This window comes from Trachinotus anak, unplaced genomic scaffold (assembly GCF_046630095.1).
Source record: "Trachinotus anak isolate AG129_WGS33_773 ecotype Australia unplaced genomic scaffold, CSIRO_AGI_Tana_v1 ptg000025l, whole genome shotgun sequence".
Lineage (NCBI taxonomy): Eukaryota > Metazoa > Chordata > Actinopteri > Carangiformes > Carangidae > Trachinotus > Trachinotus anak.
Genome location: NW_027273876.1, coordinates 8,121,513 through 8,149,310, shown reverse-complemented (window position 1 = coordinate 8,149,310; position 27,798 = coordinate 8,121,513). Strand labels below are relative to the sequence as shown.

Genomic DNA, 27,798 nt, shown 5'->3' with positions numbered 1-27,798 from the left:
CCCATGGGTGCCCAAACGTTTGCATTTAACTGTGTGTGTTATAATCCTGTCTTTATTCCTAAGGATTTCTTTTTGGAGGGGTGCATGAGGATGACGTGATAGAGCAAGTATCTCTGTGTTTGTGGGGAGGAGGAGGGGGGGTCCAGCAGCAAGTAACTAACTTGTTTCAACGTTCAATTTAACACTTTTTTTTTTTCCTACTCCTGCTTGCATCGCCGTAAATTCGTCTTAATCTACGCATGAATGGAAATATGAGTGCGGTTAATTCAATACATGTCTAGACAGCAGCGGCCGCTCTCCTGGGGAGGTAAATGTACATCTGGCAGGAGAATGAATAAAAGGTGAACAGCAGATAAACCGGCAGCCAATCAGAGCCCGGGCTTGAGGCGCGATCTGGACGCTGATTGGTCAGTCGCACCTCCAGCTCCAGCTCCCATTGATGCGTTCGCTGCGGAGCTGCTGACTGTCACTCTCGCATTTCTGGGTTACTGTAGATTTGGGTTAAACAGACCAGCTTCGTCTCCGTTTAACACTCGTTTTCCCGCTCGTCTGTCTTGTGTTTTGGTGAGTTATTTGTGTGGCCTCTGTTTTTCCCCCCCACAGGTGTAATATCAGTGTTATGCAACGCAGAGAGCGTCGTACCCCAGAAGTCAGCATCACCCAGCGTCAAACAGCTAGCCTGCCGGGGCTAGCTGGATAGCACAGAAATAACCAACGCATTCACCGTGTGAAGAGGCTGTTGTGTTGTGTTGTGTTGTTGTTTTTTTTTTTTTTTGCTTCCATTAAAACACCGAGGTGACGGATTTATCTCATGTTTGCCGCTCAGAGCATCGCCCAAACCACAGCCGCGATGACGGAGGCGGAGGCGTTGGAGAAGAAGCAGCACAAGTCCAGCAACGGGAGTGCTCCTCCAGAGGCCACCAGAGAAGACGTGTTTGATCACACATACAAAGAGAAAGAGGGCCCCAAACCTCCCAGGACCATCGTCTGGAAAAATGTCATATTGATGACCCTGTTGCATATAGGTGCCGCGTACGGCGTGTTCATCATCCCCTCAGCATCTCCTTTGACCTTGCTTTGGTGTAAGTAAAAAAAAAACAACAACTCATCTACCTGTTACAGTAATTCTGCACGGCCTGGGGTGTTGATTGTGGCATTTTCTGTGTTTTTTTTTTTTTTTTTTTTTTTTCTAAACCACAGCTGTTATGTCAGCAGCCAGGCCCACTTCCTCTCACCGCTGGTGCATGCTTACAAAACGGTGGTGGTCGCATAGATCCGTGCATGATCCTCCCAGTATCCTGCATGTAGGAGGGGATTTAGATGTAGGCACAAATCATCAGGGATGTGATGCCACAGCATGCTCCTCAAAGCTGCGGACCGTGTAGTGCTTTGCAGAGAAATGACTTGTCCTCCTGAACAACAGAGAGCTACCGTTAAGTAACAGCGTGGTAGAGCTGAAACGATTTGCTGAGTGATTGATCAATAGAGAAAAATTATGTATGTTATGTATAAATCTAAAATGTCAAACTCTCGGCAGTAGTTCCCCCTAAATGTGCTTCTGTTTTATTTAACTTCAAACTGAATATTTTGGGGCTTTGGGCTGTTGATCAGACAAAAAAAAAGACATTAGAAAACCCCACCTTATACAAATACATGACAAATATAGACTATGCAACTAGTTGATTAAACGTGAAAGTCATCTGCACATTTATCGGAAGCAAAGAGGTTAGACCTCTGGATAGATTTTAATGCTTCCAATCTAATCATATATGCAATCATCAAATGGTTTTATCCATCCGGTCATCATCTGATGGGACATAATTACACCTCCCAGTGAGTGTCACAGTTCAGGTAGTATACCTTGTTTTGTTCAGTTATTTCATTTCGATAAGGCTTGTACAGAAAACTTCAGTCGGAGGCAGATTTGAAACATTTTCAGTTAGAAATATTGTGCAGGAAAACTACTGTAACACATTTCATTGTATCCATGAGAGTTTTTTTGGGCACAAATATGTTGCCTTTAATAAATAGGAAAGGCCTTGTAAACCACTGTGTGGTGAACAGATGCTATGGCGCATTAATCATTTCTGCTTTTTTGAAAATATCCTTCAGTTACACAAGTGTCATGTTGTATCATAGATGACTGTCATATCACTTGTTGCAGGGTTGCCTGCCCAGCCCTAACTCTGACAGTGCAAGTGTTCAGAAAATGAGTGATGCAAATACATTGCAATGTGCGGTGCCAGTGCAATAAAGGGCTAATGACAGGAATAGATGAGTAGTATGTGGTCAAACTAATTTGTCAATGCATTTCTCCCCACAGCCGTACTTTGTTTTTTGATAAGTGCTTTAGGAGTTACTGCAGGAGCTCACCGCCTGTGGAGTCACAGATCCTACAAGGCGTCATTACCACTAAGGATCTTTCTTGGTGTTGCTAACTCCATGGCATTTCAGGTACCTAAAAATGACACAAGCACACACTTAACATTGTGATAATAGCAGTTTTCATTACAGTGTAAAGACCACGTTGGGTCTACAGTGTATGTAATCTCTGTCTTAACTTCACCCCACAGAATGATATCTTCGAATGGGCTCGAGACCACAGGGTTCACCACAAATATTCAGAGACAGACGCAGACCCTCACAACGCCGTCCGAGGCTTCTTCTTTGCTCACATTGGCTGGCTGCTGGTGCGTAAACACCCTGACGTCATTGAGAAAGGACGCAAGTTGGAGCTCAGTGACCTGCTGGCCGACAAAGTTGTAATGTTTCAAAGGAAGTGAGTAGCTTCAGTAAATGATTCATTTTTACACCTCATCCAACGGTTTAATATGAGCCTGGAAATGTTAAATCGTTACGAAAGGTGCACTTTACTCCTTTGTCATGTAGTGTTGACAGTAAACGAGCAGCTTACAGACAGAAAAACATTTCTATATTTAACTTTCAGACAATATATTAAATAAAAAAAAAGCAAAGAAAGAAAAAATAAATTTCATCTACTTCAATTTACCCAACACTGATGCAAAGCTGTGTCTGCAGTGCAGGTTGTATTAGTCATTCTGGTTTAACCAGGTGCCAATTGCTAACATGTCATTCATGCACGTAGGGATTGACTTCAGGTAGGTTTCAATGGAAGCTGTCATGTGGAGGGAAAATGAGTGAGTGAGGAATCCCGTGTACTACATTTGTGTATTTATGACGCTGAATAAACAGTAACCTCCATTCTTTCCGATCTCCGCCCACTCTGTCTCCTCCACAGGTATTACAAGCCCTCTGTGCTGCTCATGTGCTTCTTCGTCCCCATGTTCGTGCCTTGGTACCTGTGGGGGGAGTCTCTGTGGGTGGCGTACTTCATCCCGGCTCTGCTGAGGTACACCTTGGTGCTGAACGCCACCTGGCTGGTCAACAGCGCGGCTCACATGTGGGGAAACAGGCCCTATGACAAGAACATCAACCCCAGGGAGAACAAGTTTGTCACATTCAGTGCTATAGGTATGAAGAACACATGCTCTCATCGTAACAAAAGAAAACATTAAAAAAAGAGAATTTGAAGAGTAACTTCAGGTGCACAGTGAATCAGTGAATCATGCAGGAGTGAATAATTTACACTGTTGTTGCATGTACATGTACATTTTTGGGGAGTACTCAAATCCTGACTGGAAATGTTAGGACACAGTTCAAGGATTAATTATACAAAATATCAGGTAAGTCAGACTCATGAGTTAGTATTATCTACATTTGCTACTTTGATGTAGCGTCACCTAGAGATGAAATCCCATGACATTCTGCAGGATTGCTCTTTAAACAAATGAACAAATTTTTCAGGCTCATCCCAACATTTAATGGGCCGAATGTGCTAAAGATTGTATAAAATAATCAAAGTCAAAGAGCAAATTTGTAAGAGTCTCAGGAGTTGTTGTATTTATTTACTTATTTATGCCTTTTATTTATTTCTTTGTTAATAGATTTTTAAGTCTATAAAACATCGGAAAAGAAAATAGAAAAGCATCACAACCTCACACTGGAGAAGAATTTCTGTCTTAAGAAATGACCTAAACAATTAATCGACTTTCAAAATAGTTGCAGCTCTGAAGCCCTATTTATCCCAGTCAGTAATGATTCCCACCCTCTCCACCTCCACTGTAGGAATCACTAGTGCAGTGACACAGGCTGCACAATGGATGTCACGCAGTTCATTCCATTGAAAACTGCTCATCAGGCGTCTGTGTGTTTGGGCCTCAGAGACCACCTCTGGCTGAGCTAGCTAACTCCTCACACCCACTGTGGCTCAAAATTGATTTACTAACAGACTTTTTATTCATTATTGGCCCTTTTGGCATAAATTGTGATAATTGAAAAAGTTGTGTGTTTGTGTTGCTGGGATCAGATGCTAAAATCCCCTCAGGGTCCAGCACTGCTTGCAGATTCCTGCTTGTGAAACCGACCGCGTTGGGTTTGAATGTAAACCTGCTGTCGGTCTCTGTCGTGGTTTATGAGGACTCTACTCTTGTGCCAAGAATGTGTCACGATGTAGGTGTTACCGAACTCAGTGACATTTGCTAAGTAGCTCAGCAGATAAACTGCTAAATAACAAAACGACATGGCCTCTGGTGGATTTAATCAACATGAGCTGAAAGGATCACGGCTTACAGTCACTGAAGTGGTTATTTTATTTGATGTGGCATGTCCTTAATCAGGCTACATTTCTTTCTAAACATGATCCAGCTGTGTAGACACCGAATCGATTCCCGTTCTTAGTACGAACTGCTCATCTCTGTTTCCTGTACGTTACAGGTGAGGGATTTCACAACTACCACCACACGTTCCCCTATGACTATGCAACCAGCGAGTTTGGCTGCAAGTTGAACCTTACCACTTGTTTCATCGACTTCATGTGCTTCTTGGGCCTGGCCAAGGACCGCAAGAGAGTGTCCCATGAGCTGGTGCAGGCCCGAATACAGCGCACTGGAGACGGAAGCCACCGGAGTGGCTAAGATTGTTGAGTTGTGGTCAGCTTCAAGGCAAAACATCCGAAAAGAAGAAGCTTCACAGTCTTTGACAGCTATACATTTCTCATCCTCTGGGGATGAACGTCAGCTTCATGAGGGCCTTGACCACATTTTGCTTGTTTTTGTGGTTTTTGTAGCTGTAACTAAACAAATTGTTCAAGATGGAAAAAAAAAACTACATTTTTGCTAAGCTCTTGGCCTCAGTTTCTATTGTTCAGTCGGGCCAAGGTCTTGCAAAGATGTTTTAGATTTGAAGTAGATACATTTTAAAAGTCAACTTCATTCTCTGCTGTTTTGCCACTTTGGTGTGCATTTCTTCATGCAAGATCAGTCATGTAGCCGATCATTTTTCTGTAAGTATTACTCAATTATTAATCAAACTAGACAAGAAGTGGAGCACTGAAACATGGAGTAACAATGTTTTAACTGGTATGGTATGATACTGATTGGAGACTGTTGCCTTTTATTGCAGTTTACAGTAAGTTTTTAAAGTTCTGATGTTCTGATAGAAAGTAAGTTTTGGATCTGTAAAAAACAAACAAAAAAAAAGGATGAGAGTTTGAATTACATTTGTTTTGTTGAAAAAATTGGCTTGAATGAAATATGGCACATGATGGAGAAGTGAGGGAACCCAGACTATCTTCTTATAACTTGACTATACTGACAGCTGGTAGCCTAAACTGTACAGAAACCAAGTCATGTATTGTGTTTCTGTGTGTAACTTGGTTTGATTTCTGCAGAAAAAAAAACAACTCATACTGTATTTAGTCTGTGTAATAATTGGATGGAGCTTTTTAAAGACAATATAAGGGGCACATTTATCATTAGATTAAAACTGCCATTCAATATTAACAGCAAAATGATAAATGTTACTTCACCTTAGAACCATGTAATGTTTAATTGACCTTTTTTGTGTTTCTGATGAATATATCACAGTGCCAAGAGCGTGCCAACTGTCAACATATTTATTATCTTCTCTATGGTCCACTAGAGCACACTTAAGTCGATCTTGCTTCTTCACTTAACATCATCATTGAAGTTTTTAAATATTGTGGCATCAGTGGCTTTTGCTTCCTCTTGAGATTTTTATTCAGCCCTCTTTTGTCCTGAAACACCTGCAGCAGAGGTGTCATTGGTCGACGTAGCAACCAGTCATGTGACAGTTCTGGTGTTACAAAACAACGTGCCACCCATGCATGACGATATACTGTAGTAGGTGTTGTAGTGAGGTGGTTTTTTTTTTTTTTGTTTTTTTTTTTTTGTCGGTGACTCTAATGGCAGAACTGCGTCTATTTTTGTAATGTACTGTGGAGCTGCATCGCTTTTGGATCATCAGAACTGTTGCCGTGGTGATTTCTGAGACGGGGTCTGGTTTCCTTTTGATGTCCTGCAAAGCTGATAGTTGTTGCAAAATTTCAGGTGCAGCGATGTTTATGTTCATCTTCAATTCTGGTGTGCGGAATGCTTACATTACTTTATTTATGTATTTATTTTTTTTCTTTTTGACTAAAAAAAAAAAAAATTGCTCTAACCTTAACAAGTTTCTGCAATCCAAGATTTGGCAGACTGTCTGGTAAAATATATCAAATTGGAGCACCTGTTTATTTTTTCCCAAGAGTCAGGATACAACCTAATGCCTTATGACTTGCATCCATTCCTGATCTTCTTCATGTCCTGTCAGTTAAGACAAAACGGCTCAAGCACCACAAAACAAATCTGACCGTGGTCATTGTTTACAGGCCGAAGCACCAGGTTGAACATTGTTTTTGTTTTTAAAACACATGAGCTTTTAATTTAGGCAAATGGTCGCGTGACAACATCAAGGTACAATAAAATATATAACATATATATATATATATATATATATAAAACTACAGCAAAGAGGTTCATTTTCAAAGAATCTGAAACGCCTGGTGCAGATGTTTAACCATGAAATCGAACTTGCAAAATTTGGTCCCTGATGGATGTGCCAACTAGTTTCAACCCATCACAGCATCTCAGTGTGAAAACTTCCAAACAAAGGTGCTGTCACGAGGAATGTTACAGTATCATCAGAGCACTTACCAAACCCGACAATAAATCCAACAAGCCATGCAAACAACTCCCGCTGTCCAGAGCGTAGAAATCAACATTTTCCTAATGACAATGAGGATCAAACAGTTGTCAGTCTGAATGATTATGTCAAATCTCAACTGTGTTCTATTCTGAAATAAAATTCACAATATTTTCAATACACTGGTAATTCAATTAACAGTTGTCGCTCTTCTTTTTCTACATCTATTGTGTCTTCACTTTCTCTGATACTCCACATAATCTTTCAGGTTTTCAGAAAATTCCTGATTGGCTGAAGAGCCCAACATCTAACATTTTTACCAGACTGATATGTTTCCAGCAGTTCCACGAGAAACCTTTGACTACAGAGTCATTTGACTTCCTTTTCCTCTGGAGCTGCTTCTCATCATGTTTTTTAATTGGAATCTGGCACAAATTTAAACTCATTTCTTTCAAGGTTTGCACCTTGTGTGCAATTTTGCAATTTTAGTTTTCTTAGTTTGGATTGTTTAAGGTTAACTATCATGGCTCAGTTGCGACTCAAGTGAACTAGATCTTCCAGCGTCACCTGCTGCAGCAAACCAACTGCAAACATGGATCATTTCATCTTTGTCCAGTGAAACATGAGCCCAGATGTCAGGGCTGGATTCAGACTCCATCATTCAACAGTAATGGAGAAGAGGACTGCTCTGTTCTGGCTGACAGAGGTGGAGGAGGTAAGAGTACCAATACATCAATGTAACAGTACTGCATTACAAGTAAAAGTCCTGTATTCAAAACTGCACTTAAAGTACAGAAATATCAGAAGTAAAACTCCCCATGCAGAAACATTGGCCCTGTAACTGATACTATAGTTTTACCTATCTATCAATTTCAAAGCAGGATTTTACTGTTGTAACTGTTCAAGGTGGAAATAGATTTTGAAGTTCTACTTTACATAGAGTTACATTGTTTTAGTTTACAAACTCAGGGGTGAGGCCCCTCCAAAGGAACACAAGATAAATCTGAGGGGTCCTGAGATGATTAATGGGAGAGGGAAGAGGTATTATCCATACAATGTGAGAAAATAGTGAAAAATGCCAAATAGAATTTCCAGTCCAAACTGACATGTTGAAAATATCTTGTTTTGTCCGACCAAGAGTCAAAACCCAGCACATTCAGTATCAGACTAAAACAACAGGAGCTCATAATAGGAATAGTACATGAGGAACACTGGATGTAGGACTGTGATGGAGTATTTCTACATCGCGGGATTGCTAACTTTGCAAAAGTAAATGTCCTGAATATTTCTACCACCACTGTTTTTTGTGTGGGAATGTGGAGCAATTTTCTGGTGAAAATCAAACAGGGGGGATCGTCTGGGGATTTTCTGTTCCCTGGCGAGCCGTTCCCTTCTGTGGTAAAGAACTGAACGCATCCAGTTTGCTGCTGACATAACTGTGGAAGTCAAATATATTCCTTCTATTTAACACTGCAGCTATTAGCTCTTGCCTGCAGATGAGCAAAGCTCTCTCAAATGGTTTACACAGGGCAGAGAGGAATGTCAGACCGATGTGCTGACCAGAAGCCAGTTTATATTACATCTGACTTTCAGGTCGAGTTATGATCACTTTAGTTGAGCAAAGGCCCCGAATAATAAAATCTAAATGCAAAGAAACTAATGACTATAGCAGTTAGATGATATAATGGAGGGGAAAATACAATATTCAAGTTAAGTTCAAGCAGCCCACAGAACTTGAGTTAATCTACTTCCAAAGTATAAATAGCACATTATCATGGTTTTGAGTTTCAGCCTGCTCATTCATGCTTCCATTCATTCAGTCCAGTTGTTAATGCACATCTCCTGTCATTTCAGCCCACGTCACTTCTCTCCTGCCTGCCAGTAAAATCACCTGACATGCTCCTCCTCCCCACTCACCTGCTCCACAGTCACTCACCAGCTCCTTAGTTTCCACTTGCTGCCTGCCGGGCTTGTCTTTGTGCCATATGCCTTCTCTTTCCAGCGCCCTGGACAGACTTTCTACTCTAACACCTGCCTTCTGCGTCTAATAGCTGTGTGGCTTCATCACTCTCATCATAATTGATCACTCATTTAGGTGAAAGGTGTTTTCTGTATGATGTCAGTAGGTAACCAACAAATAGGGGCGATCTTCCCTTGTATTTCTTCAAGATCCACGATAAGGTGTCTTGATAGAGGGTTACAGTTGGCAGCTGCAAGGGAAACAAGGCAGGACCTGCTTTCTCTTATCTGGGTTTTAACAGACCCATGTTTACCGAGCAAGAGAAGACTGGCAAGTTCAGGCCCCTCAGTCCCAATGGACTTTGATAGCATTTTATTTCTCAATTTATCAGTGTGTCATAAATCATACAGGGGGCTTTGGGTGAAATGGGGGAGATATAGCAGGAAATGAATGAAAGAGCTGGTGATTTGTGTGTGGGTCGTTGGACTTTTTTAAACACTTCAGCAGGAGCAAATGCAGAAACAGACCATTCCTGTGACAATTTCAGAGGATGTGGTAAACAGGAAGCGGGGCACAGCTACCTGCGTTTATAGACAACCCCCATAAGATGATTGGTTGGACAGTGGGTGAGAAAGGCGCCAATAAAGGAATCAATAGTCTCTGTTTTCTGTTAACAAATACAAATATTTTCCCACATGTGCGAACCTGATTTATTCTACAGGTTTACAAAGTTTGATTCACACCCACAAACTTTACGAATCATTTGTGAACATCACTGCGATTTCTCCATAAATTGCATTTTCTAGTTTTTATTATCATTATCATCGGCGCGTTAACGTATAAGACTCATTTCATGCTGCCGCTGGTTAAGGTGGGGACTACTTTTTATTCCGCCAGGACAGCTGACCCCAGGATTTACTTTTTATTCAGAACTTTCTGTATTTAAAACCTGGATTTGCAAAGTAACCAAAGCCAAACTGCTTGATAACGAAGCAGAAGGGCACAGTTTATGCTCTGGGTATAGTTTAGTGGTTTTGATTTCATAAGCTACTGTACACGTATCTCGGTGTCCCATTGAGGGAAAGCACAGCATGACTCAGGGAGCCGCCGTGGTGTGATGTGTGGTGAGGTTGCATTATACCACCATCACCCCAGGGTGACATGACACCGAGGTTACTCCAGTTCAAAACCCCCCCAAAAAACATTCACGCCACGCAGCTCACAGCGTCTGACTCCAACCGGCCAATCGGCAGCGAGGTCCTGACTTATGATCCTCCTGGACCAATAGGGGCAGGGCGGGGGGGGGAAGCACCTGTGCCAGCTTGCACATTCACCGACACCTCACAGCCCGTGGACGTGACAGTGAATGAATTCATGGGGCTGAGAAACGCATTTCTGAGTCTGCAGCCCGACAGGGGGAAGCAGACTTTGGTGCATTCACGGGCTTTTGGTGAAAATGGGGAAATGGAGTGACTTCAAGTGACTCTAACAATACAGCACTACTTTAAAAGCAATGAGAACTAAGTGTGTCTATGGTCAATTCATTGTAGCTCAATGATACTTTGATCCTTCTTTATTTCCATATTTATTTATTTATTTTCCTATTTTTGTGTGTAAATGCTGTTAGTAACACTCCAATAAACAGTTGTCGTGAAAAAAGGTGTAGAAATCTGTTTGATAAGTGCTGGGCGTAGCACTGTGTGTGGCTGCTGAGAAGATAAAGCAAATGCATGACAAATACATTCAACAGAGCGCCATCTACTGCTCAAAACGGAAACTGCCTCTCAGCAACTACAACAACAGAGCAATGCCACAATGTGAAAATACTAAATCCTCCATTCAACATGTTAATAAAGTAAAGAAGTAATGAAATGAGAATAAAAGTACTCACTGTCCTCTTCCAGACTGCTGATGCAATCATCTGTAAGCATCAATTTAATGAAGCTATTCATGATTTGAACTACTTTATACAATTTCATCTATTACACTTGATTTTGTGTTTATCGTGTGTTTTATGTGTAATAAAAATTATAAGTAATTACAGCCTTTGAATTAAAGCATGAATATGTTTATGACACTTGATTTATATATTAGACGGGTATGAACATATACACAGATCTAAAGACAACGGCACATAAATTCACATATCGTCCCGTCTAACACATTGCACTACACATATAGATTATCTTTGCACCATTAATAAATCCATTAGTTAAAACTTATTACAACTTTCTCAGCAGCGTCTTATTAGGGGATGGTAGCAAAATGTGATCACTTGACAAGCTCATTGATATGTGATGAAGAAATCAATCAAAGCTGAAGCCCTTTGAAGAGGAATTTTATTTGAAAAAAGATACCGAAATGAGTAAAGTAAGCAACATGGATTGTATAAATATCTGTGCAACCAAAATGAGCACACTGAGGCACTTTACTGCCTTCCGCTGCCATGATACAACAAACTATCCAGCTTTTATGTCCAGCTACAAACCTCAGAATATCATGTTTGTTTGTTTTTTTAGTTTGACAGTTCATTTAGGTTGTGCGATCTAATCTAAAACAAGTATGATAAAAAAAAAAAAAGTCATTCAGAGTTACAAAAGGTTAAGATGTAGAGTGGGTATTAAGTTGAGAAAGAGTATCTTCAACAGAGGGAGTGGCGAGGATGTTAATTCATCAGTAAATGAAGTTAATTTTTGTTTCCGAGCTGCCATGTGAACTCAGCAGTAAGTGAAGGAGTTAACATGGGAAACATGCAAACTGAAGCAAGTCTGAGGGTGAAAGGAAAAAAAAGTCATTTACATTCAGTCATTCACGCAAGCTATTAAGGAAGTACCAGTGCTATTAGGGATTAGTCAACATAGAATGAGGAAAAAAAAACAGCAACTTGACAATCACTGTATGACATCCTTCTGCAGTGCTTTGGCCCAAAACCCCTGATGGCACAATGAACTGAGCACAATCTATTACATCAGGTGAAGAGAACAATCAGGACTTTATGTTACAGCAGTTTTTCAATGCTTTTGATGCTTGTTGTGCAATGATACTCGCTCTGTAAAAAGAACAGGACTATTAGTCTGTTTCTGCCTCATACAAAGTACACTGACAGATGGATAATAAGTGCAGCTCAAATTTTATTCTCACGATTCTCACCCCCACCTCAGGTGAAGAAGTTGCTAGTCCCAGATGTTTTGTTTCTGCAGTTGAAGCACTGCATGCATTTGATCACATATTTTTCTGACTACTGCTGAAATGAGAGGAAAAATATGCACTGGTGTAGAGTGTAATGTGGACGATGAAAATGCGCCGACTTGTACAAACACCACCTTTTTTTTCAAAGTTTGCACCACTTGCTTTGTATATTACATCAACTGTTGAATTTACACAGAATCACAACTTTCAGGATACATTCATCTTATCGTAAAATTACCACAGCAACATTAACAAATCTCTACAAAAATCCACCTCACTGCCCAAATCAGCCGAGTTCCTCCGGGAAAGAACATGTACGGAGTGATGAAGATCACAATCTGCAGTATCATCGGTAATTATTCTCATTATCAAAGCACATCATCAGGTCAAAAAGAAATAAATACATATATAACAATATGATAACACTGAAGTCTGATCGGTGCAGTTGTCGGGGGTTAGACGCCCAGCTTGTTGGCAATGGTCATGACCACTTTGAGGATGGGCATGAAGGCGGAGATCTCGCTGAAGTTGCTGCTGCTGACCACCTGGGTGTGGACCTCCAGGCCGCGCTGGTAGTTCTGGCTCGCCACGCAGCGGCTGATCTCATGAAGCCCGTTCAGGATGTTATGAGAGAGCTAAGAGATTTGAAGGGAAATAATGTCATATGTTACGAAGTGGCACCTGAGATTTAAATGCCTCATTTAAATATGTCACAAGTTCCCCAGGGTCCATGAAAACACTCGCCTTTTAAGGTTTAAATCATCACTGCATGTGGGCACTGCGCAGAGGAGACTCTCAGGGGTCGTATATAACAGCAGAATTTCATTTAATCAAAGACGGCAAATCAATCAAGACTCAAATAGAAAGAATGGGATCGTTTTTTCTTCCTAATCTAGGTCAGAAGGGGTATTTTCATCAACACACCCAGCAGAGTGCAGTTTTAACTTCAGCACATGGCAGCTTTATTGCAGTTTATCACTTAGATCATAGCAATGAAAACCTTGCCTTCATGTAATAATTGCTTACCGACTGTTCCCTCAGCTTGTCATACAGGTATCCCAAACGCTTGGCTGCATCATCAAGTTTCCTTTTTGTTTGCTGAAATTGAAATGGTTTTGGTCTTTTAATATTTCATAGAACGTTTTTCCCTTACAATCAATACGAGCTTTAATACAAACAGCTAAATCTGGATGCTGCCACAGACAGGCTGTGGGACTTACAGGGTCTCCTGCTGCTAGCTGGCAGCGCTGCACCAGGCTGTCAAAGGTGGATTTGAGGACCATGTGTTCAGCTGGGATTTCTTTCTGCTCCACCCTCTCTGCTGGCAGCTGCTGGAGGAGCTGAGCAAAACAAGGACACATATACAAGGGGCTGACATGTTTGCCGTGTGCGTTACTGCTGAGAATTCAGATAACGACCCGTCGTCACACACCAACCTGCACGCTGGGCTCCTGGGGGGCTCCAGGGGGGACTTGGGCGTGGTCGTGAGGTTGAGGGCCCTCCACTGGGAATCCCATCACAGGGGCAGTGATGGGGGCTGGAGGAGTGTAGTTATCAGGGACCTGTGTACAGACATGAGAGGGAGGTTATAATACACTGGTCAGCAGTTTAGATTTGACATTAACGCTACATTAACTGTTTAAGTGACTGTTTGGGTCACTTAAGCAGAGAACTCTACAACTCACTGACTGGATGTTCAACTTCAGTTAACCCATAGTTAGCTAGTTGGTCACTTTGTCTGTCTCCCATTTATTGCAGCGCGTTCATCAGAGCTTGTTTGATGAAAACATCTGTATTCTGCTGCTGGAAATCAGGTTAATGAGAGCAATGACATTTCTCTGTGGGTTTGTCACTACACACAACCTCTTTTAAATTATATGTAGTAATTCAATACATCCACTTATAAAACATTTATTAGTGGAGCTTTAAGAATGAATGATAACCTAAATTATTGAACTGAGCTCTTGATGTGTTAAATTATTTAACTTTTCTGAGTATTATTACACAGCAGACTCTTACTGTGTGAGCCATGTATGTTAGAGCAGCAATTCCAATCCAGGGGTACTTGTGTCCCTGGCTGATTTTTTTTGGTATATTTATTGTCACAATAACAAGAAAACTAGTCAGCGAGCAGGCAGAGAAGCTGACATAGACTGTGAAAAACTATGAAACACTTCCAGTTTGTTTAAGAAAAAAGTCTGGGGACCACTACCACAACAGATATTCCATTATTGTTTATATATATATTGTTTAAGTTCCTACAAATGTGTGTGACAGAAATGTACTCTAACTATTTGCATTCATTCCTTACTTTAGCTATTTTCAGGGTGAGGAGGTCCCGCCGCATTTGTTTCAGAAAAAAATGCATTTACATGGAAGATGGATTAGTTAAGTTTGATTTAACCTGTGCTCACAACAATAGTTGTAGACTGGGACACTACATGAGGGAAAGTTTGCTCATATTTGCGAGCATATTATTCTAATTTAGCTTATTTTAAAGGAAAGATTACAAGACGTAAAAGATTATTTTAATCGTGATAAATGCAGGAGTACCTTCTTCTTCCTGGGTCCACCACGCACTGCTGGTGGGTCGTTCCAGCCTTCTTGAGGTCCTAAATGAGAAGAAGAGGGACAATCAGAAAGAAACTAGTAGCATTTTTTAATCTGGTCACACTCAAGCAGGCTTTGTAGCAGATTTTCTACATCAGACAATCTGTTTGAGTCAAGGTTAGTTCAGATGGCAAAACGCTTAAAGTGAGAATGTGACATTATCCATAGACTTCAGCAGTGTATGCAAAAACAAAACAGCAAATACTGCAAAATGTTCAGGCAGCATTATTATTAAAAATCAGCCAACAGCAACAACATGTCAATGCTGAATAATCAAAAGCATCTAATATATAACTTTTTGAGCTCAAACATATGTATCAGCTGCAAATGTTGTAAAATGTTGGACTTAAGTTTTAATTTGCACTATAAATACATTTATATGCACTGAGTGTAATGTGGACAACATCTATAAATACATTTATAGTGCAACAATTTGTAATTATTTGTGTATGTTATGTTTAAGGGACAGAAACTGTGTGATCAAAAATAAAATGTATCTTAATTCAAGCATGGAAATTTGAGTTGTTCCAGTTCTGATACTAGTATTGAAAACGCCTCGGATACTGCCTAAAATACTGAGAGTCTACGCACTGATCCGATACCACGTTATGTATTGATAAACTTTATAGTTTCACACACAGATAAAACTGCAGTTTTACTGGAAATCTTTTCTTCTTTGCTGCCCATTGACAGTAGCCTACACAGGAAGTTGAGCCATGCAGCCACTGGCAGCTGCTGTTATGGAGTAGCAAAGAAGAATTGAATTCTGGTAAATAGCATAAAGTTAGCCATTGGCCAAGGTCCCTAATAGGCAGACCTATAACCTATAAATTATTGAGCATTATTACATTTTGACAGTGTTTCTGTTTTAACAGGGACAGCTTTTCTAGCTTTTACAGCACTGGTCATGTGATGCTACACAAGATGAGACGAGAGACAGTTGGAGGAATAAGTCGGCGAGCCTCAGCATATGACAGCTTGCAGCAGTAGGCTCTAACAGTTTGAAATAGTTTTTCCATATAGATCGGATCGGTAGTCGGTGTCGGCTGATACACAAGTTAAAATATTGGAATCAGAAAAAATGGTATTGGAACATCTCTACTGGAAACTGTAGTTTTGTTTACCATGTTTTGTTCTCTTAAGTCACTACATTTCCCTGAAACATACAGCAGCACAAGCAAACACCACCAAACACACACAGAGTGACCAGAAAAACATAAAAACCTTGTGCAATGAAATGCATTCCAAGACAAAGGTATAACGTAGTGCAGGAATATTGTGTTGCACTGTATTATATCATACAGATGTTTGTTTTTGTTGTTTTTTTACTGTCACTCAGTGTATGTTTCAATGCACTCTGATTCCATATCCAACCCTAACCCTGTCACCTTGAGGGTCACACTGGGAATTCAGCCAGGGAAAATATCCTGCAAGTCAAATAAGGAGTGACAGCTGAATAGAAAAAATAATCACCATAGGCAGCAGAATCCTGCTAACATCTGTAATTCTGTGGAGATCTGTTAGCTTTCTAGAATTATCTGGGTAAACATGTGAGAAAAGGCAAACTGAATGAATGTAACTGTGATCTCTTGATCTAGAACATGGTGTGTACCTGTAGGAGGAGGAGCGACAGCCGGGGCCTGGAAAGGCTTTACAGCAGGAGCTCCAGGGCCTCCCTGTGGATAACCTGACCCGATAGGAGCGTAGGGACCAGATGCCATTGGGGGTGAGGGCCCCTGGTTGTGGAGGCCCCCTGGGTACATGGGAACTGGGGCTCCAGGCTGGGAGCTGGGCGGCATGAAGCCTGAGGGCAAAGAGGTAGATGGCATGAAGCCTGTTGGTGGCACCCCAGGGCTGGGCATGGGGGGCAAACCTCCGGGGGTTGATGACGAAGGTGGTAGTGGAGGTCCTGATAAGTTAGCAGCTGACATAGAAGGACCTGGAGGAGGGAAGGCTGAGGGTCCGCCCATGGACATAGGTTGAGGCTGGAATGGCTGATGAGGAAGGAAACCTGGGAGGGAACACACATAAGTATCACTACATCAAATAAAATCAGCCTGACATCATTTTTAAGCACAAGTTGTCCAACCTGGAGCTGGAGCAGGCTGCTGCGGGTAGGAAGGCCTCATGGCAGGCCGGGTTGCACTGGGCGGCAGTACATGAGAAGAGGGTGGCAGACCAGGCCCAGTGTTGGTTGGAGCAGCTTGTGGGGTAAACACCGACGGCATAGGAGGCTGCGGCTGTGCAGCCACCTGGGAGGGGGCTGAGGGCTGGTACTGGCTCTAAGGTTGAAAAATAAAATAACAATCACCCAAATGGTCTTTGTGTTTTAAAGAAAAGTTCAAACATTCAGAATTACATTAGAAAGAATATAGCAAAATACGTGAACTTTGTAATGCTTTCGATCACTAATAAATTTATACCATAATTTGTGCTTTTGGTGCAGGAGTCTGAGCAGCAGGAGTGGGCTTGGCTGTCGACACATTGACTCTGTTGAAGGAGTTTGGAGGCTGCTGTCCAATGGCAGCCTCTCCCTGAGCGTGGAACAGCCTGTCTCTCAGCATCATGATCCCAGGCTGGGTGAACAAAATGGCACAAATGCACAAAGGTGATTATTATGATCCAAATAGAGGAAAAATGATGAATCTGAGGATCTTTCCCAGCTTTGCATTTGGCCTCTCACTTGGTCTGAGTTCTCAGGCAGGTAGGTCATGGCAGTGGACAGGCTGCCCTCTGCAGCAAGTATGCCGGCATAGCAGGTGAGCTTCTCGGCCAGGATGGGGCTCTGGACTGCCACCTCGCTGTTGCGGAGGCGTTCGATTGACTTGCGCAGCATCATTACTTTCTCAACCAGATCCTGCAAGATACAGAGCACATGACACTGACTGATGCATTCCTCAGTTCTTTCACCTTTGCACGTCAGGACATTCCTTTACGATGAAGAAAGCAATCATTCAATTACTTATTTTGTAAGGGCGGGATCTCACTGACATGTAAAGTAAAAATAAATAAATAAGAAAGAATAGGAAATAAGATAATAATGGGTTTTTTTTCAGTTTCTTCTAGACTTGTCTCCTGATGCAAGAGGTACTAGTGTTTTTTAAGACATAATTTGCTTTATTGCTACAGCCAAGACCAAAACCTTAAAAAGATTATACCTCTAGACCAAGAGGGGAGGAGCAGTCTCTATGCAAGGCCCAGCACTCCACCAGTTTCTCAACGTTCCCAGAGCAGATGTAGCACAGACAGGCCTGCAGGCAGCGCTTCTCTGTCCCCTCACGTTCCAACCGGCCTCCCAGAGTATCTTGCAAGAATTGTAGAATGAAACAATGTTAAAAAGAAGGAAGGCCGTCATGAGAGTGGAGAGGACAGGTACAGACAGAAATGTTATTCAGCAAGTAGAACAAGCACTGCCAAAAGGGTGCATTTCTCCTAGCAGTGAGGCAAGTCACAGCATGATCAATGTGAGCAACTTACCGCACAGACGGGCAAAGTCTTCAGGGTGTGCATAGGTCAGAAGAGCAGCGAGAGCCTCCTTCCAGTTGTCCAATTCACAGCTCTGCACTATGTCTCTCCAGTTCTGGGTCACCACTGATGATATAAGCTAATGTCGAGGACAAACTACATTAACTTAAGATGCAGATATGATTGTACCAACTGAAGCACAATCAATGCAACAGCATCAACTTTGACATGAATTCTCTCACCATTGAAATGCTGTTCTTCTGCTTGCTTAGGTATTTCTGCTGAGTTTTCTTGAGCAGCTCCTCTCCCCCGCTGATGGACAGGAGGATGGCTTCAGCATAGCGACCATCATTCAGACACAGATCCACAGCTCCCTCGAAGTTACCGACCAGCAGCGCCTGGCTTATCAACCCGTCAGTATCTTCAAAAGAACAACACGCTCATCAGCCATCAACCCAGTCACATAAACTGCAGTTATGCTCACAATCATGCAGCTAATATGGGTAAGAATCACATAATAAATGGTGTGTTCAGATGAGGGATTTTACCACATGACACAGGGATCTGGAAGTTGGAGTTTTCCTTTGGGGTCTGACTGAAGAAATCTGCTGGTGAAACAGAACCCGAAGTTCTGGCATCACCTACTGCAGCTGCTTCATCAGACCTCTGGAAATACGACAAAGAGTATTTCACAGTAAACAAGAGCTGCAAATAACAATGACAAAAAAAAAAAGAGACCAAAAAAAAAAAAAGTTTTGTGCACAAACTTGCTGACCTCAGTGGAAAGCCGCTGCATCTTTTCTGCCAGATCTTTGGCATCTACTCCATGTCCATTGGGTTGAAAACTCTTCCCCAGGCATTTTGAAATCTGAGTAAAGTCAACATGTTTACACACAAGATGATGACTCAGGTACATGTTTATATAAGATGGGTATTAGATAATAGCTGCTGTCGTAATCAGAGAGAGAATACCTTTTTCTCCAATTCATCTTTGCTGAAACCTAAAAGTCTGAGGAATTTAATTCGGGCTTCATCCTCAAAATTAACCTGTAAACAGAGAAAGTGAATTAGTGGAATACAACAGGGCAACACTGACTGACAGACCTAATGTTATGTCTGAATATCAGTGCGTAAGGTCCCACCAGAAGGAACTTCCATATGTCCTGCTCAGCATCTGACTTGGCGTTCTGAATCTTGGCCTGGCAGTAGTTGTTAAAGGAACCCGACTGCAGCGCCGCCTGCAGCTCCCTGGAGCGCTGGAGGAACTCAGTCTCCGTGGTAACCTGGCTCACAAACACTTGTCTGGGGATAGGCTGGGGGCTCTGCGCCGGAGGCAGCTTGGGATTCTCAAAGGTTATCAGCTTCCCACCAAACTGAGGAATTTAAAACATACAGCAGATCAGTCATAAAGGAGAAGACTTTCCTGTTTCCATTAAAATGCTTATAAAATATTTAAATGTTGAACTCACAGCAAACGAAGCCCCCACTGGCCTGCGCACCCACTTAGGTGGCTTCTTCAGAGGGGGAACTATGGTGTCCTGCACAGTGGGCTGAGGAACTTGCAGGGGAGGCAGCACCTGCCCTGTACCAAAGGGATCCATTGTGTCAAATGAGGAGGATATCTGTTAAATAAAACGTACAAGGTTAAAAAAGGCAAGAGCTACAACAATCAGATAATTAGTCAAACAACAGAAAATTCATTGGCTATTTTGATAATCAATTAAGCAAAAATGTAAAAAAAAAATGTATTTGTTTTAGTTTCTAAAATGTGAAAATCTGCTGAGTATCTTTGGGTTTGGAAACAAAATAAGATTTAAGTGTGTCAACTTAGGCTTTGTGAAGCTGTGACAGACATTTTTAACAATTATTCTGATATTTTAGAGACCAAACAATTATTCACTTCATTTAGAAAATAATTAGCTGACTAATAAATGATGAAAACGGTCACTCATGAATTTCAATGTTATATGCAGTCATTAGTCCCCATCAATCCCTTCACACCGGCACCACCTTGTGGACAAACAATTGAAGCCGAACAGCCACTACCTTATCAGCTGTGCTTTGCTGCTGAGCCTTCAAACTCCCTCCCATCACAGAGTAGACAGTGATTCTCCCATCAAAAGACGCTGTTGAAAGCAGGGCTGGATTCCTGGGGCACCACTGGACATCAAAACACCACTGGTTCGTTGTTGGAAGCTCATAAATGACCTAAAATGAAGGAAATGACACGTGATGACCCAGGATATTGACATCAAGTCACAACACAACACAACAATGAGGCGAGGTAACTGAGGGGTAACACAGAAGCAGCAATTAATGTCATATACCTCTCCAGTGTTTGGATTCCAGCAGAGGATCCGGTTGTCTTTAGCACTACTCAGCAGGAGCTCGGAGTCTGCTTGGCTCCAGGATATGGACAGAATTCCCCTGTAAGAAAATACCAACAGACGGTACATACAGTGTATTCTGCAAGATGAAGAAACAGCAGACAGGAGCATGATAGACAAACTGTTGAAGCTGCACCTTGTGTGGTTCTCAAGGACTTTCAGGGGTGATGTGGCAAAACGAAGGTCCCACATCTGGATGACTGGCAGTCGGTCATCTTCAGAGGCTAACACCAACTGAGTGGCCACATCTGGGTGCCAGAGCATTCCTGAACAGTGCATCTGAAATCACACAATAGTTGAGACTTAGAATGATAACAGGGATTTTCATCAGGGTGCAAAAGAGATTCTCAAAATTAGTACTGCTTTCTAAAAGTTGATGACAAGAATCATCAGTTGAGGAGCTCAAATCTCATTTTCTCAGTTGAGTCCCACTCTTAGAAGTAAAATCCAAGACCTGGAAGTTGTTACAGTAGTTTAGTGTAGTGCACTAGACTGTCCTGAATAATATATTTTTGATCACAGATTGTTTATATTGTTCATTTACAGAGGTATATTAAAAGTTCACATGCTGTGTATAACGATTCTTCATTTTTATGTTTTTATTGTATAGTATATCTAAGAAACAGCTAAGAAATAGGAGATCAAGGGTATGACACTGAGCTATTGTTTTATAATTTGACTGGACGGTGGTCATGGTGAACAATGATTGCCGTGCAGTGGCCAGTGTGTCAGAACAGAAAAAAAATCTCTGAATAACTGCTATAAAATTGTTTAAAATGTTGATGAAGTTTGACCATTGAGCCTTCTGATTCATCCACAACAGATAAACTTTGCAATGATTTGGCAGGCAGTAGCTTTTGACTTGGACTCATTTGTTGTTTGAAGTTTTCAAGCCACCAACCCTGTTGCTGTGGTCACTGATCTTGATGATGGGCTCATTCTTTCTCAGGTCCCACACAACTGCTTTCCCACTGGGGTTTGCAGAAGCCAGGATGTGCTGAACCTGCCTGTTCCAGGACACGACACTGATGTCTTCAGCAGGCTGAGAAAAGAGACAGAAGCTGTTATTGTCAAACCTGATTTCCTGAGACAACCTGAGTCTGAGACAAACAAAACCCAAATATTCAAACATAGTCTGTGCCATGGAGACACTGTTGACACTCATTTATATGAACTTTTAGAGCAATCTGCTGATAGTGATGTAGAATTGAGGTATTCAGTAAATGTTAAATTGTTTTATGAAAATGATGGAAAGCTTGCTTGGAAGATTTTATAAAGAAAATCTCCACATGACAAAGCATCATCAACTCCATTATCTGAGAGCAATTACACACACAACACATGAAAGGGAAACCACAAACAACACTTTCTTGGACTTTCACTATTAACTCACAGACGTGAAACTACAGAGGTAAAGAAACAAAACTGTCTTTTCGAAATTGTGGTTTCTATTTTCAGCAACGGTAAATGGGTCAGGATCAAAATTAAAAAAAAAAGTCAACTCATTCCTCACGACAGACATCTGCGAACTTCATAAATCCTGTCATCTCCTGATCATGCACCCACCTGTGTTTTTGCTCCTGGTGTCATTGGGCTGCCTAAGTTGTTTAAATCCCAGATGTATATCTCTGAATCGTTTGCTCCTGATGCGAGGAGATTATTCTGAGACAGGAAGGAATTGAGAAAGATTAATAATGTGTACCATAGGCCAGGGAAGAGAAGACCTTCTGTGTAGGACACAAACATTTACCTGAAACGGGTTGAAATCGAGAGCTCGGACGGGTCCTGTGTGTTTGTCAGACTGTCCCACAACTGCCTCTGCTCCAGAGCTTATTATTTCCTCCGGGTTATACACAGTCAATGCGCCATTTTCACTGCCAGCAACCAGTCTCCCACCTGTACCATCCGCTCCCATTCCAAAGTTGACCCATACGATACTGTGCAACCTAGAGTATACGAAAACTAAAATGAGTTATTTGCACCACATGACTCATAACTGAAGCTGAAGTAGGGATGAAGAAAATTAATTGGCAACTATTTTGATGATCAATTAATCATTCTAATCTTCTTTTTTTTTTTTTTTAAATGCCAAACATCTGCCTCTCAAAGGTGATGATTTGATGCATTTCTGTGTTGTACATGATGATAAATGGAATATTTTGAGGTTTTGGACTGTTGATTGGACTAAACAAGACATCTGATGACATCACCTATGGGAATTATAAAAGGTATTTTTCACTATTTTCTGATATTTTTAATAATAAAGCAACTGATTGATTTGTCACAAATAATCAACAGATCAATCATTCATGAAAACAATTGCCTGATGTGGACAGTGGTAGAAGAATTGTGGCTTGTCGATAAAATGTATCTTATTATTCTATCACTCCTATTGATTACCTGTTGGAGGTAGGTAACGATCCTTTTAGCTGCATGTCCAGAGAGGGGTCAGAAAAATCCATCTCAAATATCTCCAGGGCAGCTGTGGTGTTGAAAGAGGCATCAAGCTGTTGTGCCGATGTTCCTAAGGCCAGGTAGATGGGATGGTGTCCTGCGGGACTCCACGCCTGGTGGGCAGTCCTCTGGATCTCCTTCAGCCTCATCTTCCTCTGATTACCAGTCTCAAGACCTGGACAGATGATTAGACTCCACTAAAATCGAAGGCAAAACATTTCTTTCCATAATATTTATTGTTGATTCAGAATAACATCAAGTTTCTTTTAACTAAGGAAGACAATTTGTCATACACAAATATGACAGTGAAGTTGACTCCCAGGTTTGTGCCTTAGTGGAGAAACGGTGTTAGACATAATGGTTGAAAGACCAAAAAAAAAAAAAAGCCTTGATACTGTCTTTTTTTAGATTTGCAAAACCTTTATTTTATTTCTGAAATTTAAAGCAACTATGCCAACTTCATTGCATTTTATCCATTCAGACAACGATCCAGACAACCAGGTCTATCTTGCACTTATCAAACCAGGGCATTATTAACAAACAGACATGAGTAATCGTTAAAGACAGTTTCCTTTAATCTATTTGTAAAAACATAAAATAATTCATTGCCACTGTTTTTAGATATAGACATTTTTGATTTTTCAAATTATACATATGTATAGTATATGTGGCACTGTTTTAAACAGTCTTTACACTGTCCTTGTTAATCTAGCCCAGATTTGAGAAGTTTAAGTGCAGTGGCTTCTGATCTAGACCTTGTCTGATGTGGTCTAGACGGGGGGACAGCACTAAGGCTTTAACCACGGTCCCTCGGCATTGACATTTAAGTTACCCTTAAAGGGAGAACTGGAGGCTACATACACCTGTACTCAAACCTCACATTTGTCAACTTTTTTACCTTACATGGCTAACAGGGTGATGCCCCTACTGACAGATTACCTCCGACTATTTCCTGAAAATGTGGCTAACGTTAACCCACCAAATCGTTTGTCCATACAGCTGTGGTTTGACACAACAAACTGTTTGTTATACCAGCATTTTATGTCAATCCCATTGTTGTGAGTTTAATGTAGTTACCGCTGATATAATCTATATTAAATTGTAGCCAAGTCACTTTAAAATGAATGTATCGTAAGATACACGTTACGGCTCCAAGCACATACTTATCGTTAGCTTCATTTAGCATTGTACACAATTTGACTGCGCCAATTACCTATCTCTCAAATAGTTTTAAGGGATCACTTAATTGCTTGTGCATGCCACTACATTACGAAAATGTAATTTAATCTTGCTAGCAGGTAACGTTTAATCCCAGACTATAACCGGAGCCGATGTTACTGCTAGCTAGCATGCTAGTTAACAGCCACCACCCTTATCATATTTCAACAGAAATATTGTTGTATCAGGCAAATTTAAACACAGCGTAAAAACAAATATAAATATGGATTCGGAAGTAACTCACGTCAACTGTCTATTAAAGCTTGACTGTCCGCATCCAAAACAAGCTAGAAAGCTACTTAAGAGCTAACAGCTTAGCCACAGGCGGAGTCCGACCAAAGTGCTTTGCCGTGTTGTCACTGCGCTACGGTGGCCCACACAGACCCATTCTCAAATGCAGTGGCCTCAGGTAACCCCCAGTGTCACAGCTGACCCAATAGAGACATGACCTGAACCTATCTTATCTAAAAGTTGTCCAACATTATTCTGCAATGGTTTATATTATTTCCACACAAAAGAAACGCCCACACATATAAAGTTTAAGTGTTAACATACGCCTTTATTCTTGAAAGAGAAATATATATACACAAGTAGAGTCGGATTTTAATCATCAGATTTCATAATGTTTGACTTCCTCTGGTTGTTTTTCGGGATCTCCTCCTCTCTCCAAGTACAGGTTGTTGTAGGGATACTGTTTGTCGGCCTAGAACAGACACAAATGCTTTACTGAAATTGTGCAAGTTGTTAAAGGGCAGAATCAAATACATGTGATACCAAAATACTCAAACTACTGAGCATAAATATAAATGTTCACAGAACAGCTTTTTATTTTACAAGTCGTGCTGACATTGTAACCACATGATTTAAAGTATAAACACAGATTGAAAAACAAACAAAAATGGTAAAAACAAACATAAGTATAGTCACATAGTAGTTGTAATAAAAAGTCTTGGTCATCAGTTGGATAATCATAAAATGTACATTTGTATTTGTATCACTCAAAAACTTGTGAAGATTAAAAGATGGCAAGAATAACTATTTTAAAGATATTATCAGCTATGTGGACAATCTGATATTTCCTGCCAGCTGAATATTCTGTCATATTTTCTTGAAAAAAAAAAAAAAGGTTGCTAATGGGCCCAGCCGTCAGCCAAAATGAACAAGAAACAGGACAATGTAGTGCTGTCAGGGCCTATCCTAGCATGCACAACTTCACAGTTTTCTGGTAGAAATGTGCACATTTTTAAAACACTATGTATTGGTAGAAACCACACAGCATTTCAGTATTAAACAACATTGGAAACACTCAGAGGAGGTAAAAAGGGAAAGAAAACATGCAGTCTTAGATTTTAAAAAAAAGCATAAGAGAAAGATATTTAATTACTATTATTACAATTATTAAGACCAGATCATTTCACACCTTTTGAAAACCAACTTGCAATATGCACAATAATTCCAGGCCTTGATCTGTACTTACAACAGGTTGGTAGGATGGCATTATCTCCCCAACATAGAACATGAACAGCATGAAGCCGATGAAACCAAACAGTTGTTTGCACATTGTGTTCCAGGGCACAGGGCTGGGTGATGTATCCACACGATTCCTGATGTACATGTCAAAATGCCAGTGCATCTTGAAATGGACAGAGAACAATTGATGATTAACAGGCAATATTAAACTGTAATAACTACTTAATAAAAAAAAAAAAAAAAAAAAAAAAAAAAGGTAATTACACCGTGGTATTGCCTTGTGTGGAAAAAACAGTGCTTCTGTGCAATCAAGCACTATCAGCAACAGAACAGTATAGTACTTTATGGAGGACTGACACAATGCACTCAGCATTATGTTTATATCATATATTTATGGAAATAATAATAATGTGTTTCCAGGCAGTTAGGACACAAGTATGCATGTATAATCTTCATCAAAGACTATCCAATGTTATGTATGAGCCATGACTTTTCTTTTTTTATAATAAAAGACTAGATGAAATTAATTTTGTAGTAATTAATGTGAAATTGATATCTGAATACCATAAGGAAAGACAAAATACAAAATCTACCTGGCTGATATTTGATTTTTGAGGCAAGTACCACGATTGATATTTGAGTTTAAAAACACCATAACAACATACAATCCAATATTATTTTTTACACTGACACATGAGATTTAATATTATTCATAAGGAGACCTTATTTATGTAAATTTAAAAAATTGGCACCGAGATATGTACTGAGCTAGGCATCTTACAATTTAAAATATACATATCAGTGCTCTTAAGTCCAAAAAATAAAAAATAAAAAATAAAAAACATGTACTGGTGACACGGTTTCTAAATCACAAATGGTGGCAGCATCACATCTAACTAAGGATTATTGCTGACAAAGATAAATTTGCAATTTCTACATGGCTTTCCATGTTCACTTGAGGGAAACATGTCAGAGTGGGCAAGAAGAAAAAGATCTCATGTTGCAAACAGACATGTTGCAATTGTGGTGTTTTTTTTCCTGCACCTGATACCATATCCATATTGAGTTTGTTGTTATTCAATTATTATCTAAATCTGCATCCTCTCTCTTTGCAAGACATTCATATATTTGGACATAGTTCCTGAAAATCACACGTAATAACTAAGCTAAAATAAATAATTCCACTAGCAGGAAATTAAGTCATCAGTATCTTACCGGCTCTCCCCAGTTCCTCCTCAGGTCAGGGTGGTCCCATCCGTACCAGGGGTCTCTCTCATGCTGAGATCTATCTTCTAGTTTTGGATAGTCACCATAACTACAAAAACACAATGATGGCAACTGATTATCTATGCAATAACTTGTGCATCCTTTAGAGTGCATTTTAAACGACTATGAATGGTGGATCTTTTCAAAATAAAGCTCACCCCTCTCCGTTGTCAGGATACGGTTCATAGTCCTCAACCCTCAAGTTGTACTTCTTTGCAGCAGCAGCTTTCTCCTCTGGGGTTTTTGGGTACGGACCAGGTAGATCATTGTTTGTCATACCAGAGGCTGAAACACAAATGAATGCATATATGAATGAACAAAGTCTAACTTATAAAGCTCTAAAGTGAATAAAACCAAGAAACAACAACGCTGTTCTGTCCGCCTTCACTCTCATTCAGAACAGCCGCTCAGCTAGGACAAGCTAACATTAGCATTTCAAGGTTACGTCCATTCGAGGCTTTAAAATTTAAATTTTAACACACATTTCAACAGGTATTCATTACACCGCACAATAAAAAAGCTAACACACTACTGACCCGCTCTACATCCCGACAGAAGGGCTGAAATGCCAGACCCTTTCCCTTTAGCGAGGGCTTGGGCCCAGCGTCGAAAACCGACTCCAGCCATGTTTACTGGCTGCTGCTGTCTGTCAGAAGAAGAAACACGCATGCGCAAGGTTGGAAGTACAGGTCGACATAAGGACCAATTTTAAATTGA

At 40.7% G+C, this 27,798-nt stretch overlaps 3 protein-coding genes across 4 annotated transcripts; 1 reads left to right on the top strand and 2 right to left on the bottom strand.

The window, feature by feature from the left end:
• The first annotated feature begins 403 nt into the window (after positions 1-403).
• On the top strand, positions 404-7,256 carry scd (stearoyl-CoA desaturase (delta-9-desaturase)). Its single transcript, XM_071462981.1, has 6 exons — positions 404-564; positions 827-1,082; positions 2,324-2,454; positions 2,574-2,779; positions 3,260-3,492; positions 4,795-7,256. The coding sequence occupies exons 2-6, from the start codon at positions 851-853 to the stop codon at positions 4,992-4,994; spliced, it is 1,002 nt and encodes a 333-aa protein (XP_071319082.1). The 5' UTR covers positions 404-564; positions 827-850; the 3' UTR covers positions 4,995-7,256.
• A 4,088-nt stretch (positions 7,257-11,344) lies between these two features.
• sec31b (SEC31 homolog B, COPII coat complex component) lies at positions 11,345-24,725 on the bottom strand. Of its 2 annotated transcripts, XM_071462516.1 has the most exons (26): positions 24,590-24,725; positions 23,074-23,302; positions 22,424-22,619; positions 22,240-22,335; positions 21,575-21,715; positions 20,810-20,952; positions 20,614-20,713; positions 20,333-20,494; positions 19,756-19,908; positions 19,429-19,659; positions 19,259-19,333; positions 19,062-19,154; positions 18,835-18,952; positions 18,529-18,707; positions 18,299-18,425; positions 17,980-18,125; positions 17,505-17,678; positions 17,245-17,397; positions 16,911-17,103; positions 16,434-16,832; positions 16,210-16,248; positions 14,765-14,823; positions 13,648-13,773; positions 13,432-13,551; positions 13,238-13,309; positions 11,345-12,846 (listed from the first exon to the last, which is right to left on the bottom strand). In XM_071462516.1, exons 2-26 carry the CDS (start codon positions 23,274-23,276, stop codon positions 12,667-12,669), a joined length of 3,678 nt encoding a protein of 1,225 aa, XP_071318617.1. In that variant the 5' UTR covers positions 23,277-23,302; positions 24,590-24,725; the 3' UTR covers positions 11,345-12,666. The 2 variants fall into 2 exon arrangements, with proteins under 2 accessions (XP_071318617.1, XP_071318618.1); XM_071462517.1 differs by lacking the exon at positions 16,210-16,248.
• Positions 24,726-24,883: 158 nt separating this feature from the next.
• Positions 24,884-27,777, bottom strand: ndufb8 (NADH:ubiquinone oxidoreductase subunit B8). Its single transcript, XM_071462518.1, has 5 exons — positions 27,618-27,777; positions 27,240-27,366; positions 27,031-27,130; positions 25,823-25,978; positions 24,884-25,048 (listed from the first exon to the last, which is right to left on the bottom strand). The coding sequence occupies exons 1-5, from the start codon at positions 27,748-27,750 to the stop codon at positions 24,956-24,958; spliced, it is 609 nt and encodes a 202-aa protein (XP_071318619.1). The 5' UTR covers positions 27,751-27,777; the 3' UTR covers positions 24,884-24,955.
• Positions 27,778-27,798: the final 21 nt, after the last annotated feature.